Source organism: Macrotis lagotis, chromosome 3 (genome assembly GCF_037893015.1).
Source record: "Macrotis lagotis isolate mMagLag1 chromosome 3, bilby.v1.9.chrom.fasta, whole genome shotgun sequence".
NCBI classification, from domain to species: Eukaryota; Metazoa; Chordata; class Mammalia; order Peramelemorphia; family Peramelidae; genus Macrotis; species Macrotis lagotis.
This window is the reverse complement of record NC_133660.1, coordinates 13,024,794-13,043,234: the sequence shown is the minus strand read 5'-3', so window position 1 is coordinate 13,043,234 and position 18,441 is coordinate 13,024,794. Positions and strand designations below refer to the sequence as shown.

The 18,441-nt window shown below is 35.6% G+C and overlaps 1 protein-coding gene across 1 annotated transcript; it reads right to left on the bottom strand.

Moving 5' to 3' along the window:
- Nucleotides 1–871: 871 nt before the first annotated feature.
- DMP1 (dentin matrix acidic phosphoprotein 1) lies at nucleotides 872–10,914 on the bottom strand. Its single transcript, XM_074228049.1, has 5 exons — nucleotides 10,861–10,914; nucleotides 9,271–9,318; nucleotides 5,027–5,200; nucleotides 4,336–4,383; nucleotides 872–2,263 (listed from the first exon to the last, which is right to left on the bottom strand). Exons 1-5 carry the CDS (start codon nucleotides 10,912–10,914, stop codon nucleotides 908–910), a joined length of 1,680 nt encoding a protein of 559 aa, XP_074084150.1. The 3' UTR covers nucleotides 872–907.
- Nucleotides 10,915–18,441: the final 7,527 nt, after the last annotated feature.

The following is an 18,441-nucleotide window of genomic DNA, read 5'->3' as shown; positions in this document are numbered from 1 at the left end:
AAATTATTACCTGAATTTAAGTGAAAGTTTTTGTATGAGAACAATTAGAAACGACTGTTATTAATTACAGGGAGTTACAATCGTTTTTATTAGCAATTAGTAACTATTATTTGGTTGAAAAGGAAGAGAAACAGAGTTTCATTAAATTAAAAACATCAGAGTATAAAAAAGTACAGCATATACCTTTTCTGGATATTATTACCTTTATTACAAAACATTAAATATATCCTGTGTTGAGGTAACATTCCAAAGTGTGCATAACAAGTTCAGGGGAAGTCTATATACACACAGCTTTTATTTGCTATGAGCAAAATTTACAGCTTTCACAAGAGTTTCAATTCTGGCATTGCACATAAGCCAAATTAAGGAACTGAAGCTCAAATTATGTTAAACACATAATTTGACAAATAAAAGAGAATCTTAGCAACTCTCATAATCCATTCCCACACACCAGGGGTCCAAAAATAACTCCTTTTATAGCATTGATGTTTTACAGAGAACCCATTGAAAAGGATAAAATGGTCAACAGAAAGAAGTCTTGTTCATTAAACCAAAACACAGCTATCCTAGAATTTTTTAATGTTTTCTCCAACCAAATATTTAATCACTTAAAACTCACTTATGAAAGAATCCTCATTTTATGGCATTTCTTCAAAACCCAAGTGATAAAAGCTATAACACAAAATCCTTTTTTGTTTCCACTATCATGGATAGTGCATTCTTGAGCCATTTCACATCCTGTAAACTTCTATGGAAGAGCAATTGCCTACAAATGACTATGGTGTTCCATTAATTATTTTCCAAAAGAAGTAAATCCAGGTCATCCTAAACTTGGTAGGATGTATAAATCAAAGCACCCCCATTTCCTCCTTCTCCCTTCCTTTTACAATAGACCTTTGAGCTCATGCTAATAGCCATCTTGGCAGTCATTGTCATCGTGGTCTCCAGTGGGTCGGTTATGATAACTGTCAACCACCAGCTTTCTACTTTCCACCTCAATGCTTCTGGACAGGCTGGCTTCATTGCTATCAGATTTACTTTCATTAGAATTCACATTTTCTTTCAGCCTACTGTTTTCCTGAAATGCTCTGGTACCTTCTTCGGATTGACTGTCTTCCTCCCCTTGCAGTTGTTCAGAACTGCTTTCCGCACTGTTCTCCTTGGAGACACTTTGGCTCTCTGTTGATGAGCTCTGAGACTGCAAGCTCTCCTGGCTAGAACTGTCTTTCTCCTGTGTTGACTCCCTGCTTTCCTCTGAGGTCTTCACACTCTCATTAGATTCACTGTCACTTTGTTCCTCTCTAGATTCACTCTCTGACTTGGTTAGATTGCTCTCTTCGGAGGAATTGCTGCTATTTTCCTTATTAACCTCAGATAGGCCGACGCTCTTTCCATCAGAGTCAGGGTTATCACCCCGTGAAACATTTTCATTCTCTTCCTGTGATTTACTTTGTCTTTCACGAGAATCATCATCATCGTCATCTGATCTGGACTCACTGCTGAGATCCAGCACATTTTGGCTGTCTTCCTGAGACTGACTGTTGCTGTCTTCTTGGGATTGACTATTTTCAGTGGACTGACTCTTTTCTGTGGAGTCACTCATGGCCTCTTCCATGGTGTTGCTATCATTGTTTTCATCCCAGCCATCCTCCTCTGAGATGCGGACCTTTTGGAAGGATTTCCTGCCTAGCTGCCCCACCAGTTGGCTCTCCTCAGAATCTTGTCCATTCCCATTCTGACCTCTTGGTTTGTGAATCTTTTTCTTTGAGTGGACACTGTAATGGTTCATTCTGGAATGGCTTGCCCTGCTCCCAATAGTGTCTGCATCATCGCCTTGCATCCCTTCATCATCAAATGAAGAATCATCTCTGGAATTGCTGTGACTTTGTTTACTTCCTCCTTCCATGGTGTACTCATCACTGTCACTGCCATCGTCGCCCACCTTTTGACTATCATTCTCCTCTTCTTCGAGGCTTCTACTCTCACTCTGACTGCTTTCATCACTGGTAGCATCATGAATGACATCTCCCCCAGCACTATTTTCATTGTGTTCTTGTTGATGCCTTTCCATGGACCCCTGCCCATTGTCTACATCAACAAAAGTGTCATCTCCACTGTCGTCTTCATCATCATTCTTGTCATCGTCTGTTATTCCACTCTTCAAGGAACTGTCAGAAAGTCTATAAACAGCCTCTTGATCATTAAGGTTTGAGCCTTCCCCCGATTCAGCACTATCACTGTAGTCCCTCTTATCTTCATTCGTCTGCAAGTAGGAATCAAAAGAGACAGTTAGTTTACAATCATCTAATTAGATTCAATTAGATTTGCTAGACCACTACTCCTCTGTCTTTTTTTTTTTAGGTTTTTGCAAGGCAAACGGGGTTAAGTGGACTTCCCAAGGCCACACAGCTAGGTAATTATTAAGTGTCTGAGATTGGATTTGAACCCAGGTACACCTAACTCCAGAGCTGGTGCTTTTATTCACTATGCCACCTAGCCTCTTTCTGTCTTCATTATTTTTACTTAGTGCCATGAAGCCTGTCCTTAGCCCCTGACTGCAATTACCTCACCCCAGAAGTTACTTCATTTATTTAATTCGTATTTATATTTTGTCTAACATTGTAGATATAAAACTGGATTTATCTTAATTTTGTGACCCTCAGTAAGTAATTTATCCCTCCCTGGGCCTCAGTTTCTTCACCTGTAAAACTAAGGGGTCTCTGAGGTTTCTTCCAAGTGGCTTCCCTTGTTAAGTGTTGTACAAAATCATTAAGATTTTGAGTTATAGAGCAGGTGCAAATAAATATTAATAAAGAGGATTGCCTCATTGGGTATTCTTTATAACACCAGTGAAATGATGGGTCTGATAAAAAAAAATTGCATTGTACAGAAATAAAATATAAGTCCCTGAGAACAGGGATTATTTCATTTCTATCTTTTTACACAATGCATAGAATTCCTCCCTGATAGAACTCATTATTATTTACTTCTTTAGTCATAGCCTCCAAAACCTTGCTGCCCACACCAGAGACCATTCTCTGACAGTTTTCTTCTACAAGAAATTTTGCCCTGGTTTTCCATTGTCCTATTGCGTGACTGCCTCTCCTGGAGGAAAGTTGAAGCCTTGCATCACCCCCTGCTCTTAGATGATTTCCTTTACAGCTTCACCAATTGTTTGGTGCTTTCTTTAACTTTTCTATTCCCCTCTCTCCTCCTCCCCATACCCCACCCTCATCTCTGGAACAATAAATCTTGACTAACATTTTTCATCGAATTAATGTGTCAGTCTACTATCCTTTGGCCTCACTCATTATCATTTTAACTTTCCAACAAAAGAGTCTCTTCCTGGCCACTTCCCTATGGGTGCTTTAGAATATAAGTTCCTTGAAGGTACAGACCATATTTTCTTTTGAATTCATATCCCCTAGCTCTTAATATAGTATTTGATTCAAAGGAAAAATTTAGTAAATGCTTTTTTTCATGCTTTCAAATAATTAATGCACAATGATTATTTGTTGATTGATTGAGCACTCAAGATAGCACAAGAAAGCGGCTGCTAGGTGGCGCAGTGGATAGAGCATCGGCCCTGAAGTCAGGAGGACCTGAGTTCAAATTCGACCTCAGGCACATAATAATTACCTAACTGTTTTGACTTTGGGCAAGTCATTTAAACCCATTGTCTTGCAAAAAGAAAAACAAAGATAGCACAAGAAGTTAATGGTAAAGCCAAGACTGAATCCTAGATTGCACATTTCTCCCTCTCATGTTAAAAATATTCTTGGCAGATCAACAATCCTGACTCCCAGAGCATAGAATCCCTCCTCTAAAAGAATGACATTTTATTTCCAATGATGTTGTTTCACTAAATGTCTCCCCATGATTGCCTTTATCATCATCATCATGGTTTCTACTATTTTCCTCTCTGAGAAGTTATTCCACATTGACCAGGAAGGCTTTTCTTACTTGACCTGTCCCCAATTATAAGAAACAATTTTAGGTTCCAATGTTTCATCACTTTCCTGAGCTCATCTATTATATTGCCATGGCTAGATAAGTTTTTAAATATTTTTAATTTGTTAAAAAATTTTAATCAGAGGAAACTTCTGGCTCTCAAAAGTCTATAGGTTCTTACCCCCATCCTCAACCTAATATTCAAAATAAAATACTAAAATGTATTAGAATGACAGAAACAGTTTGTTTTCCCCTTTTTGGTCCTCAGAACTATTGACTTTTCATGGTTTAAAAATTATTTTTAGAACTGTTTCCATATAATTTAAGTCATCATCATTTCCCTCAATGCATAAATAGCTTAAATGTTAGGAAAGATTTAATTACCTGTTCCTTTGAGCTATCTTTACTTTCTTCTGATGACTCACTACTTTCCTGAAAAAAAGGGAAATAAATTCCAAGTTACTTTTTTAATCCTTTTAGCAGTCATAGGAAATAGAAAAGGGGCCTCATGTCCATTGTTTAAAGTTCAGATGCATTATATTTCCCAGTGGCATGAGATGGTTTAAGGTATGCTAAAGATTGCTTCTAGGGGAACATGAGTCAATATAACAGGAAGGAGATAATTACCAAGGATAGAACTGGTGTTGGGGCCAAATGAATCTGAAAAAAAAAAAAGGAAGAAAAAGGCAAGTTACTTTTATAGAAAGATTAAATACAAAGATTTAGAATAATTTTAGATAAGTTGCATTCTTAGATGTAAAACATATATTAATAAATAATCTGGAAATATTTTTATATCATGGTTTTAAAACAAAGATTCCCTAAGGGACTGAATAAACAATGGAACAAGAAACAAGGATAAATCCAACTAAGATATGTAATCTTAAAAAAAGCAGCCATTTCCAACATAAATTTTAATAGTATACTATTGAATTCAGAGCATCACCAAATCTGTTTGGGCACTGGCAGAAAGAAAAACTTTTGAGGACTCTGGTGAGGATACATAAGGATCCTCTTAGGCATAAATTAAGTTCAACAAGTCATTATTAAGCATATCCCATGATCATTGTCTGACATTGTCATCCTGAAGAAACAAAGTTGTTTTCCAGATATTTGTTGAAGTGTGGCAGAAGTAACCATTCTCTGAATGGCTGTAGTGTGCTTCCTTGGAAGAACCTCCAAGACTGCACCTGTCTAAGGGAAAGGCATTGATTGGCTTAAGCCATGTTACACTGAGAGTATGAACAATCTGGCAGAACAGGATTCTAATCAATTATAGTGAGAATTGAGAGGAAGAAATTGAGAGGAAGAATAAGGAGAAGGCTGTGTTTATTTATTCTGCTCTTAAAATAATTTTTGAATGACAGTGATAGGAAGAAATCAGCAATAGCCTGCATATATGTAAGCATTTCTCTACAAATGAATTTTAATCAAATTCAGACATGCCTCATCTCTTTTTTGGACAATAATCTCATAATTGATCTTCTTGCCTCATCTCTCTCCTTTCCAATCCATCCTCCCCAAAATTATTTTCCTAGATTGAAGGTTTAAGCAAATCACTTTCCCTAACTCAGCAAATTATTTTGGTTTTCTTTCACCTCTAGGATGAACTATAAACTCTGACATTTAAATCTTTTTCACAACCCACACCAACTTACCTTTCCAACTTTATTATATCTGCTTATCTGCTACTGCCCTTCATGATCTCTGGTCTTTTTGCTATTTTTCCTATAAAGCACTTTTTTGTCCATCACCATGCTTTTTAGTTAACATTTCCTCACATCTAAGAATGTTCTCTCTCCTGAATTCCTTCAAAATTCAACTGAAGTACCACCTTCTCCATAAGAGTTTTCCCATAAAAAAATCATGTTGGATTTATTTTTTACATATTTATTTCCATAACACCTGCTTTTACTTGGCTGTCCTACAGAGATTATAGATACTGTAACTTTATAGATTTGGACAACTGGGTGATACAGTGATAGAGGACCAGAACTGGCATGAGGAAGACTCATCTTCAGTGTGTGACTGTGTGACCCTTGGATGAGTCACTTCATGTTGTTTGCCTCAGTTTCCTCATCTGTAAAATGAGCTGGAAAAGGAAATGACAAACCACTCTAGTATCTCCACCAAGAAAATTCCAAATGTTTCCATGAAAGTTGGTCATGACTGAACAACAACAAACACTTGGTAGATTATCTCCCTCAATAAAATATAAGCTCTCAGTTTTTAAAAATTGTCTTAAATGACATGCAATTTTGCTATCTCTAATGTTTTCTTTTTCCTTTAGGATCTGATTCTTCTCTCGCAGCACATTCATTTTCGATCTATGCTTATCATGGATGCAAATGTAAAACCTATATGAGATTGCCTTTTGTTGGGGAGAGGGAAGGGAGGGAGGGAGAGAAAATTGTAAAACTAAAAACCTTGAAAAAAATTGGTATATAATTAGTATAATTGTTATATAAAATATTTAGATAACAAAATAAAATATAAACTCTTTGAGGCCAAGAACTATTTCATTTTTTTACATAAGGCTGGGAACACACTAATAAATGCTTATTGGTTGATTCTTGTATGTCTGTTGTTCATCTTTTTATTTGACCATAGAACCATAGATTTAGAACTCAGAGAGACTTTAAGGTCATCTAGTCTAAGCTTTTCATTTTGCATATGAAGAAACTGAGGTCCAGAGGGGTTAAGTGGTTACCTAAGATCATAGGTAGTAAATGGAAGAATTGGAACGCGAATCAAGGTCCTCGGAATTGAAATTCAACACTCTTTTCCTGGAACCATATGTTGTATCCCTCAATAGAACATAAGTGCCTTGGGGGCTGGAAATTATTTTATTGCCTCATCTTTGTGTCCTCATTACCTAGGACATAGTATTTTGGGAGTTGGGGCGGTCTGGATCATTGATTTCATTGGTATAGGAAAGTTGTCTCCAAACTAAATTGATTACACACCTAAATCCCTTAATTATTTTTTTTTTTACTTATGTGTCCCAATATGATTATTTTTACTTATAAATTAGCTTTATAGGAAGGACTGATTAATACAAAAATATTTATTTTTGGTGGCTAAGAATAGAAGAGGATGTCCATCAATTGGGGAATAGCTGAACAAATTGCAGTATGTGACTGCAATGAAATATTATTATGCTATAAAAAATGACAAGAAGGATGATTTCAGGAAAACCTGGAAAATTTACATGAATTGAAGCAAAGTAGGAGAATGTTATACACAGTAATAGCAATATTGTATAGTAAAGAACTGTGTATGATTTAGCTATTTTCATCAATATTATGATCCAGGACTATACCAAAGGACTCATGATGAAGCATGCTATCCATCTCCAGGAAAAGAACTGATTCTGTCAATAGAGACTGAAGCATACTATTTTTTTTCTCCCTCTCTTTCTTTCTCTTTCTATTTTTCTGGGTTTTTTTTTTTGTTTTGGTTTGGTTTTGCATTTTTTGCAAAGCATGGAGTTAAGCCCAAGGTCACACAACTAGGTAATTATTAAGTGTCTGAGGTCAGGTTTGAACTCAGGTCCTCCTGACTCCAGGGCCATGCTCTATCCCACTGCACCACATAGCTGTCCCTCTTTTTTTTTTCCTTCTTTTTCATTCATTCTTCCTTCCTTCCTGTCTTATTTCTTTCTCTTGTACAAAATGACTAGTATAGAAATGTTTTTTACATGACTGCACATATAAAATATATTGCACTGGTTACCATTTCAGAGAGGGGGGAAGAGAGGGAGAGAGGGAGAGATAGAATTTGAAATTTTAAACTTTTATTTAAAAAGTTATTTTAACATGTAATTGGGGAAATAAAATATTTTATAATAAATAAATGATTGTAAATTTTAAGTGTGGTACTATGTCAATAACTATAATTATAAAATTTACCCAAAAGATAAATTTTTAAAAGATGAGATAAAGAAAAAAATAACATTTGCAGAAGACATTAGATTTTGCTGAATAGGGAAGCAAAGTAACATTGTCAAACCTGTACTTTAGGAAAACTCACTTTGGCATCTAACTAGAGGTTGGACTTGAGGAACAGAAATAATTAGGAAGCTATAACAATCATCCAAGCAAAAGGGAATGTGAGCCTAAAGAGACAAGGATAACTGCAAGGGGTGCTGTATGGGTGGAATCAAAGTAATTTGCCAACTGATTGGACACATCAGATGAGTGAGAATGAATAGTTGAAGATATTATCAATCTTATAAATTAAAAGGATGATGGTGTCCTCAGAAGAATTAAGAAAGTTTGGAAGAGGGGTGGGTTTGGAGGGAAAGATAATATAATTAAATCTGGAATGAACCCATCTATGTTTATATATCTATGCGACTCCTGTGAGACACACCACACAAAATGAAAAGGAGGAATGGAATTTATCACTTACTGGCCAATAAGACTCCAAAGCATAGACTTCATCTCCAAAGGATACCTACAAAAACTACCAGACAATCTGGAGAACAAAAGATGACTATGCCGAGGGAAGGGGAGAGATGATTCCCCCAGTGACACTAGATAACTGCTGCTGTTGAATATAAGCGCCTTAAAGGACTATATACAATTCAGAAAGAGTGAGATGGGAGCTTATAGAGTGAAAGAATAGATCAAGGAGTGGGGGCTTTGGCAGGATAGATGGGTGAATTTCTTCAGAGACATGTCCCATAATTAATTGTGTATCACTGGGAATTTCAGATGAGGTTCATATTCCTATTCTTTGGCTGATGACACATTCCTTGGGGTTAGATCATTGGGTTTTTTTTTGGGGGGGGGTCAAACCATGATCCCTTAGGTACCTACTTTGAAGACCACAAACATGAAGACTTTTTATTAAGAAAACTTACTCTAAAAATAGATATTAGTATTCTCATTGACACTGAGAGCTTGACTTGTCCAAAGTCATATAATCATTATATGACAAAGTCATTAATTGAACCCTGATTTTCTGACTTTAGACTCTCTTGATATGCCAAACCAATTTTGTTTCTCTTACTATAATTTCTGTTCAATAAACCATCAATTTGGTCACCATCTATAGAATAGCTTTCATGCTAGTTAAATTCAAATATCCCAAAGACTTCATAATTGTATGACCCCACTTAAGTTCTGTTTGTCTCAGTTTCCTTTTCTGTAAAAATAGAAATAACATCTACTCCTCCCAGGATTGTTGTGAGGCTCAAATGAAATAATATTTATAAAGTACTTAGCACTGTGACTGCCACATAGTAGATATTAATTATTATTATTACTATTATGTTTATAATTATCATTTAGAAATATACCCTGCTCAACTTACCTTCAATTCTTCAGAACTCTCAGAATTTGTGTTTAGATATTGGGCGACCTAGATCAATGGAAAACCCACAGTTAAACATTCAGAACAGTTTTCAAGGACGCGGTTACTCAAACCACCTATCCTAGAGGCATACTATTTCCTTGCATCCCCCTACCATTTGGGGATGAATAAGCCTCCTTCCACTGGCTCTGTAGATGCTACTTCTTAAAAGCTTCCGTATTGGGACAGTCTTGCTTTCTTTGCTGTTTGCTTTTTCCTATTATGTCCAAAAGGTGACAATCACACAGAGTTCACCTAGAGCAAGGGAGTTATGAACTAAGCTGAAGGAGAGAAACACTTTCTCCCCTATTTTCCTTTCACCCCATGGCTCAGAGAAAAGGACCTGGGCTATTTCTGTTCTGTTTCTCTTATCCTTCTCAATTTCAGGTGCAAGTAGTTTTACCCACGAGAGCTGTGAGTTTGAGCCTAAGTAAAAGACTTTTAGGCCAGGAATTCAACTGGGAAATTATAGCCAGGCCAGCAGAGAAGCCCTGAGAGACCAGCATGCCTAAGACTCAAACCCAAGAAGGGTTTTGGAATTTGGGACTATAGATATATATCTATATTTGCTCTATAGAAATTGAACTAAGCTAAGAACCTAATCCCTTCCAAGAGCCTAAGATGATACCACCAGAAAAGGGATTAAACTTCATGAACCAGGAGAGTGATTCCATATCTTTGTGGTTATAGCTTTGAAATAAATATTCTTTTGTAAGAATTACAAAAGAAACTATTTGACTGTTAGTGTATAAATGGAATTGGTGTACAGGGGGGTCCTTCCCTACAATTGAGGAAACACCATGGGTAGAGGCTGGTGCAAGTGTCAGAGAGCCTAAACCCCCTTTAAAGGACTGAAAAACCTTGGAGAAAGGGTGAAATGCAACATATATGGTCTTCCAGCAAGATCAGGATAGATAATGCTATACACACACATACATGTGTTTATATACATATATATGTAAATACATAGTACTTTAATTGCATTACATATAATTTACAAATATTGCATGATATAAAGATTTAATATAATATTTTATACATATAGTTATTGGATCCATGATTTTATTGAAATGGGAATAATCAGGGAAGGAATTTCAATGAATATAAATTAGACCTGTGATTTGTTTTAGTGTCTTGCCCAGATTTTGTCAGCTGGAATCTATCAGAGACAATTGAACCCAGTTTTGGGGGATTCCAAGGTCGACTCTCGTTCTACTAAACTACAGATGTCTACATGGCACCAGTACCTAAAAATAAGAAATCATCACCCACAGAAGTTTTTCATTAATCATGGAGTGAGTATGGTGGTCTGTGTTCAGATTGATGAAAATTTGGGGATTGTGTGTCTGAAGGTTTTATTCAGAAATTGCCAGGATAGGGGCAGCTATGGCACAGTGGATAGAGCACCAGCCCTGGAGTCAGGAGGACCTGAGTTTAAATCCAGCCTCAGACCTTCATAATTACCTAACTGTGTAACCTTGGGCAAGCCACTGAACCCCATTGCCTTGCAAAAAATACAAAAGAAGAAATTGCCAGTAAATCAGTACTTACAGGAAGAGCACAAGATAACCCCCAGAAGAAAATTAGCAGGACAGGGGTCTTCATAGTTGAAAATCAAGATACTTTCAACCTATAAAGAAGAATGTAAGTGAAATAATGTCATAGGCTAATAAGATATATCATCACATCAAAGCTGTTAACATTCTGAACATATCCTCTTTAAAAAGACTTGACAGATTTTAAAAGTTTCAAAATCTGAACACTTTGAAATAAGTGCCACAACTTACTGTTTTCATTTTCTTTCAAATAAATAAGTGGGAAATAAGAAATTCAAGATTCTTCTCTTACTTGAGGATGGTGCAACCAAGGAAAATTATATCAAATTCTTAACTAATTCATTCCAGTCTTAATAAGTTTAATGCCATTATTCTTCACATAAAAACCACTGGTACTCCAGACTCCAATTTTAGAAAGAATTAGAAACCCCAGAAATAATTTACAGACAAAAGTTTCTATTATTATTTGGAATCAGGTTTCCATGCACTTTGTTATTACAAACTAGATGATATTTCCAAATTTATAAGGTCTATCAAACAGACTTATGTAAAATATTCCAGCTCTAGCAAGTTTTAATGTTTATTTTGGTGTGCAAGTTATACTATGATAATTACTGGTAAATGTTTTCCAGATTACTGAAAAAAATCTAAGAATCATTACTGTTTTTCCATATCTTACAAATATGTATTAGAACTATAGTAAAATTTGACCATTTCCCCCCAAGATGACTTCACTAACAATTCAAGATATGAGGGACATGAAAAATAAAGTAATGATCTAAAATTTGCTTGTTAGTTCAAAATAAGTTGAGATCAAATATTAATAAAACAATGTAAATATCTGTTATAGAAATTTGGAAATTATATTGATTTGATAATTCAGTTTATGGGAGTTGAATTATGGGAAAGGGAAAAGTTCAAAATAAAAATATTAATAAAACAAGTCAACTGAATTATTATGATAATTCAATTTATGGAAATGAAGTATGGGAAAGGAAAGGAAGGGAGAGGAAGGAAAGGGGGAAAGAGGAGCAAAGGGGAAACAAAAGGAGGAGATGGAGAAGAAAAGGAGAGGGGAAAGAAAAGGGAGGGAAAAAAGAAAAAGAAGGGAAGAAAAGGGAGGGAAGGGGAGAAGACGGAGGAAAGGAAGATCAAAACTCAGGAGACCTTAAAAGAAAGGACAGCTTATAATTTAGTCTCTTACTTTGTTTGATGAGACAATTTTTATGCTATGGCTCAGTTATGCTCATGACGAAGGTGAATGAATCATCTGCGCTCTTTATACATATCAGATTAGTGCTACCACCTGGAGGATTGATTCAATTTAGCGAACCTATGCCTTGACCCCAGGCTGTATTTTCAATTTTGTTGATTTTCCCAAGTAACTAACCAAATAATAGGCTCAAGGTGGAAGAGTCCAAACTTGGATCAATCAAGATTAATTCATAGATCCCAGGTCCAATGAACAAATCTGACTGTTGACAGGAAAAGTTTCTGCATCAAAAAAGGATAGGTCCAAGCCTGACAGATACGTTGGTTTGCAGAGTTAAGACCTTTGGGATCAAGATACCAAATTAGCGGTATTGCATACTACTTCATGTTCTGATAAGGTTTAAGAACCAGTCTTCTGAAAGAGCATAATTATAATTAGAAGTTGAGATGTTGAATCCTGTTTTAAGCCTTCCCTTTCACTAATGAGAGTTGTTTGTCTTTTACCACTTCTTCTGTGTGAATAAATACCTGGTTCTTATAGTAAATTTCTACTTTCCCTTCTGAGCAAAACCTACTCATAAACCTTAAGTAATGTGTCTTGGAGTTTTAACAAGTCAAATTATATAACAAAAAAGAAACTTAACCTGCATCTCCTTAGAGGTCAAGTTTCTTTAATACTGAACCCCAGGCTAGAAAGCATCCCTGACTCTAGAGCTGGGGACCTTTTAGGAAGAAGAAATGGTGTAATACCAACACCTGTGGGTACCCCAGGAGCTCCTCCTCAATGTTATATAGTTGTAGTTATATAGTAGGACCATGAACTAAGAGCTCGCAGGTCATCTTAGAGGTCATCTAATCTAAACCTTTCTTTATAAAGATGAAGAAACCAAGACCCAGGGAAATCAAACATTCACACATGCAAATGGAAATTCGAAGTGTTCCTTATAGCCATGTTGTGGTTTATCTACAGCTAGAGGAAAAAAGAGGATGATAAAAATTTAGAGGAAAATTTCTCAAAATTTCAAATGCTAATGACTTCCTCTGGAGTTTAAATGGAGCTCTGGTGAACTTTTAAAGGAAGAAGCAGAGAGATCATTGGTGAAATTATATTAGTGAAACTGGGAACCAGCAACTGTTGTAGTACACACTAAAAGGTGATGAAAATGTGGGTTTCCTCTTGCCCTCATTCTCTACTTCCTTATCCATAAATAAGAGGAAGCATTTTGCATTAAATTTGAAGTGGGAGATGGGGGTGGGTTGAAAATGACATGGTTCAGAAAGTTATATTTTACTCCCTTATAAGCTACTTCCTGGCAACTTCAGGACTATTAATTTACTCCCTTTAACCACTGGGGATATTTAATATACTAAAGCAATACTTTGCTAAGAGTGTGGTAATCTTGGCAAGCACTAGTATGACCATCATGTTCTGTTTTAACTTTAGTTTTTTAGAATTCGAATTTTCTAGTGTTACAGATTTCTAAATAAAAAATTAAAAATAAACATTAACTATCATAATGAAATAGACTCAAACTAGGTAAAGAAGGATTTTGTTCTGTACCTGGAAAGAGTAAGTCATAGAGACGGGAAAAGTCACTGACACACTAATGGGAGGCCTGCCTTACAGATCTTTGTCACCAGCAAATGATAGTCCCATTTTATAGTGATGTCAGAAAACACTAGAAAAGAGTTAAGAATCAAATATTTTAACTTTATATTCTTATTCCGTATTAATAATTATATTTTAATATTTAATATTAATTTATGTGCAAGATAGACTTTTTATAAAATAATCTATACTAGATTAGATGACATTTTTTCAATTCTTTCACAGAACTAAAAAAAATTTAAGAGGTTCTAGGCAAGAAAAGAATTTCAAACCATAAAACATCACTAGATTCTATTTAGGGCTAGATTTTTTTATTTAATTCTTATGGGGAAATTTTTATGAAGAAAGTTTCTAATACAGATTTGTCATCTGCTCTGTCATTTATAGATAGCCTTAGAGGGATGTTGGTATGGTGGAGTCTAGAAGTCTTTCTGACTTCCAGTTTGTTCTCTATCCACTTTGCCATGCTATCTCACCTCCGTTGCTCAGGTGTTCAAATTGTGTCAGATATTCCATAAAATCAAGATTCAATTGCAAGATGATAGCATGAGACATTTATATAATTTTGTATACATCAGACTTGCTCTCATTATCACAATGGGTCTTCATAATGAAGATAATTATCATTCCTTTATAACTCAGAGAAGAATTGCTCAAAGAATTATCTGAGGTAAGAGTCAAACCTAGATCGTTGCTATCATACAATATTTCTCCCTTGTTCATTTATAAGAAAAGAAATAATCCAAAGGGAGCAAATAAAAGGAAAAAAAGAAATTCTTTTCATTCCTGTTGATATGAATCAATATATAATCTTCTATGCAAATTTAGTGTTTGGAGCCACACTTGTACAGGAAATGGTTTTTAACATCATCCTCCAAACGCCATTCAAAGCTGTGAAACTGGACTGTGCCAGGTGAGGGCAAGCTCTAGAAGATGCTACCAGACTGGAAAGTCTGGGTCCTGAGCAGAAGGTCACATCAAGGGAACAGCCCTGTTCAGAGCTGTATTCAGAGAGACTTTTTATCGGATTAGCAGCAGGTGCTGGTTTGTTTAGCCACATCCAATTCTCAAAGACCAGCACCTAGTCGTTTATTGAATTGAATTGGAAAGGCCCTGTACTAACCTAGAGGTTTAATTTGCATCACCAGGACTAGCAGTTACACTACTCATGTAATCTTGGATCCTTGATTTAAAAAGAAGTAAAGATAAAAGTAAAATCTACATTTGGAAGAACTTGCAACTGTGTCAAGTTAAAAGAATTCAAATTTCATATGAGGCATTTACTCTAATACTCTAAAACACAATTGCCTATGTTTGTCTCAAGACCCATAAAAATCTATCCAGTCTCCTGTACTTTATACATCTGAATGTATTCTATGCTTGGATTTATGACCTTGGAGGTTCTTTAGATTAAATTTTGTTCAGCATCTAGCAGGTAGTATACTGAACATTTATACTAAATATTTTTTAAAAATTTTTTTTAGGTTTTTGCAAGACAAATGGGGTTACATGGCTTGCCCAAGACCACACAGCTAGGTAATTATTAAGTGTCTGAGGTCATATTTGAATTCAGGTCCTCCTGACTCCAGAGCTGTTGCTCTGTTCACTGCGCCACCTAGCCGTCCCTGTACTAAACTTTAAAAAAGTTATAAAGGTTGGGAAAAAAAAGGTTTCTAGTTATTCCTCAGTTAACAGAACATAGACCTCCCTGAGAATTAAGGTTTTTCTGAATTGTGCCTCTTTCACCTGGAGCTGTTGAATAATATCTGGAAGACAAGGTTTATGAAAACATGATACTGACATAGACGTATCTGTCTGAGTCACAAACTCTCTGGGCCTCTACTTTCCCATTTAGGTTATCTCTAAGGTCTCTTTCAGCTCTAAATCTTATGAATTGTTACAGGACATTTGGGAGAAAAGGGAAGGGTGGGTATACTTGTCCAGTGATTTCATCAATTGTAGGGAACTCCACTGATAAATCACGATTTATTTAAAATTTAATTTTGCCTGGGACACTGAGAGATCAAGGGTCTTGCTCATGATTATTTACTGTGTATCAGAGATGGTATTTGAAATTATGTCTCCTTTATATCCTATAACCTACTGCCTTTTCAATCTTAGCTCCCTTTTTCCTTTTCCTGAAAGACAGGCACAAATATTATTAAACCAAAACAAAAATGGAAAACAAAGCATTTCTCAGTCAGTAGACAAGTCCTTTTCCTTCAAATTTTCAGGTAAACAACAATAACAAAAATTTTATTAATCTTCCTTTTTTTCTTCAGGTTTCTCAGTATTACTCATTCTATAATAAATGATTATTGATAATCCTTTGGTTGCACAGTATCTAATTAAAGAACTTTCTTTGAAGGTCAAATCATCCTTATTTATTCTAGAACAAGATTTTCAATATCTGATTTCAATATCTAATATCTGTTATCCAAACTTGAATTCAGGAGTTTCCTTTGCTGAGTTAATTCAAACTAAATCCCAATCTTACCTTGACCTCCTTTTCAGTAGGCCTTCCCTCCAAATACCAAACGACTTATTTAGAAGCCCTGACTCCTTGAAATTGATAGACTCCACATTCAAGTATTCTGTGGAGATTGGATATATATATCATAGGAAGAAAAATGTGCATCTATCCTCAAATATGGTCTTGTTGAATTTATATATATATTCAGTGCAAGAGCAACAGAGATGACATATGGAGATGTCTTCGTAGAAAAATAACTCTATCGTCATTTTTCTTTTCTTCTTCTTCCTGACCTGTAAACTTGTCACAAAGCACAGATTAAATAGTTTCAATGTACAAATACATTCATTTCATTATTTCAATAGATCTGAAATAAATTTTAAAAGGACATCCAAATACTCTACCTTTGTCCCTTCTTCACTTCAAAAATTCTGTATCCAGAAAATTCACCAAATATTGGACTGTTGATCTCACCAGAGAATTGTGGAACCAATGAAGATATTTTTTAGCTGATTTTTTTTTGAAAATTACACTGATGGCACAAGAATTTAAACCCTGCTTCAGCTCCTCAGTAGCCAATCAACTTGGTATCTGATGTCACAAAGTGTCACCGGGACTCCAGTACACCCACGCTTCCTCTATCCTGCAGGGGCAGATTTTCCCTAAAAAGCTCTTGTGGTTCCCAAATGACTAGACTAGTTTCCATTAAATTGAATATCTTACCAAAGCTTTGTTTTGATTTCTAAATATATGTCATTCACATCCAAGAAGGTTTTTGAGTATCATAAGCAATGACAGTGTCACCCACGCACTGACAGATCCTGTCAGACATGAGGGAGGGTAGGAGGGAAGGTTTCCTGTTAATGTACATTTCCAGGTTGTACACGAAGGAAGCTCTATGTTTGGGCTTTGAAATATGGTTGAAAATAGTAGACGTCTTCCAGCTATCAGTGCTTAGAATGCCTAGCCTTTATTTAATCCAAACACAGGGAAATAACTGGAGATTTCATAGGTGATTAACTCGCCGTGGTCTCCTAGTAGCCTCTAATAGTTTCAATACCTACCCATCACCTCCATCCACCCACAAAAACCTTTAATTACTACCAGAAAGAATTTGTCTGACATGGCATCATCCCTCAAACTAGGGTTATGGCCTAAGAAATTCATAGAATAATAATCGATCAGACATCTAATAGCACATCTCAGTTAAAAGTTTTATCTGCTTAATTACTTTTAATCTTTGAAATACTATGAGATAAGAGAATATTATTATTCCTTTACAGATACAGAACCACTTGTCTAAGATCAAATACTCAAACCCATGTAATAAGATTCAACATTAAGTTCTTTCTGCCTCCGTGTTGTATCTCTAAGACCCCAAAGGACTTTTAGAAAAGTAAATTGGTTTAATATAAATTGATGCAAAGTGGTTAGCAGAGAAAAAAAATACAGAATTATTGCAAATAATTGGAAATTGGAAATAACTACCACAAAACAAAGGAAAATAAATATTGCAAATTTACAAAAAAAGTAGTTCCCAAGAAAGGGTTAATAGAAGTGGGACACAGCATATAATAAAAGTATTTTTTTTCAAGCTATCAATCAGTTTTGCAAGATTTAGGGGTGGAGTATTCTTTTGCTTCTTTTGCTTTTTTTAAAAAAACAAATTGTTATAAGGAATAGATCACTCTGAGAGGGAGGGAGAAAGATACTGAGGAAAATCTAGGAAATATAAAAACAAAAGATATCAATCTAATCTATTAATTGGATAACAAATATCACGTTCCAAAGACCTATACAACAGGGATTTCTGGAATGCCTAACTTCATTACGAAGACAGTGACATGGACCAGAGGTTAAGCCAAAGAGGGTTGTAAGAATTATCTGAGGTTGATACAATCAAAAGAGCAAAGGGCAAAAAAAAAAAAAAAAAAAAAAGAGCAAAGGGTAAAGGAAGTGAAAGGAGAAGGAACTCTATTTGGAATCAAGTTGGTCTGGAACAATGAGGTTTGGGGGCTTCTGTCCCATCCCAGGGAGCATGCAAGGAATTAGGACTGTACTCTGACTCCTTACCAAAAAATACATATGAACCATAGGCTCCTGATTGATCTGGGTGTATCCTTTTACTGGAAGTATGTTGAAAATGCTTGGCAGCTGAACCAGGAGAAACCACCCCCTCAGTAGACCATGAGAATTGTAGAAAATATACACTTCCCTTTACTGGAATATGGAGATCAATGAGAGACCTCAAAACCCAGACTTCTGATGTCAAAGAAAAATGA

What these genes read in the sequence shown, in the direction of transcription:
- DMP1 (XM_074228049.1), bottom strand. Translation starts at nt 10,914, where the DNA reads ATGAAGACCCCTGTCCTGCTAATTTTCTTCTGGGGGTTATCTTGTGCT. An exon ending in AGAGTTCTGAAGAATTGAAG is followed by an intron (nt 5,201 to 9,270) that starts GTAAGTTGAGCA and finishes CTGTTCTGCCAG; the next exon opens with ATTGTTCATACTCTCAGTGT. An exon ending in AAGATAGCTCAAAGGAACAG is followed by an intron (nt 2,264 to 4,335) that starts GTAATTAAATCT and finishes TCCTACTTGCAG; the next exon opens with ACGAATGAAGATAAGAGGGA.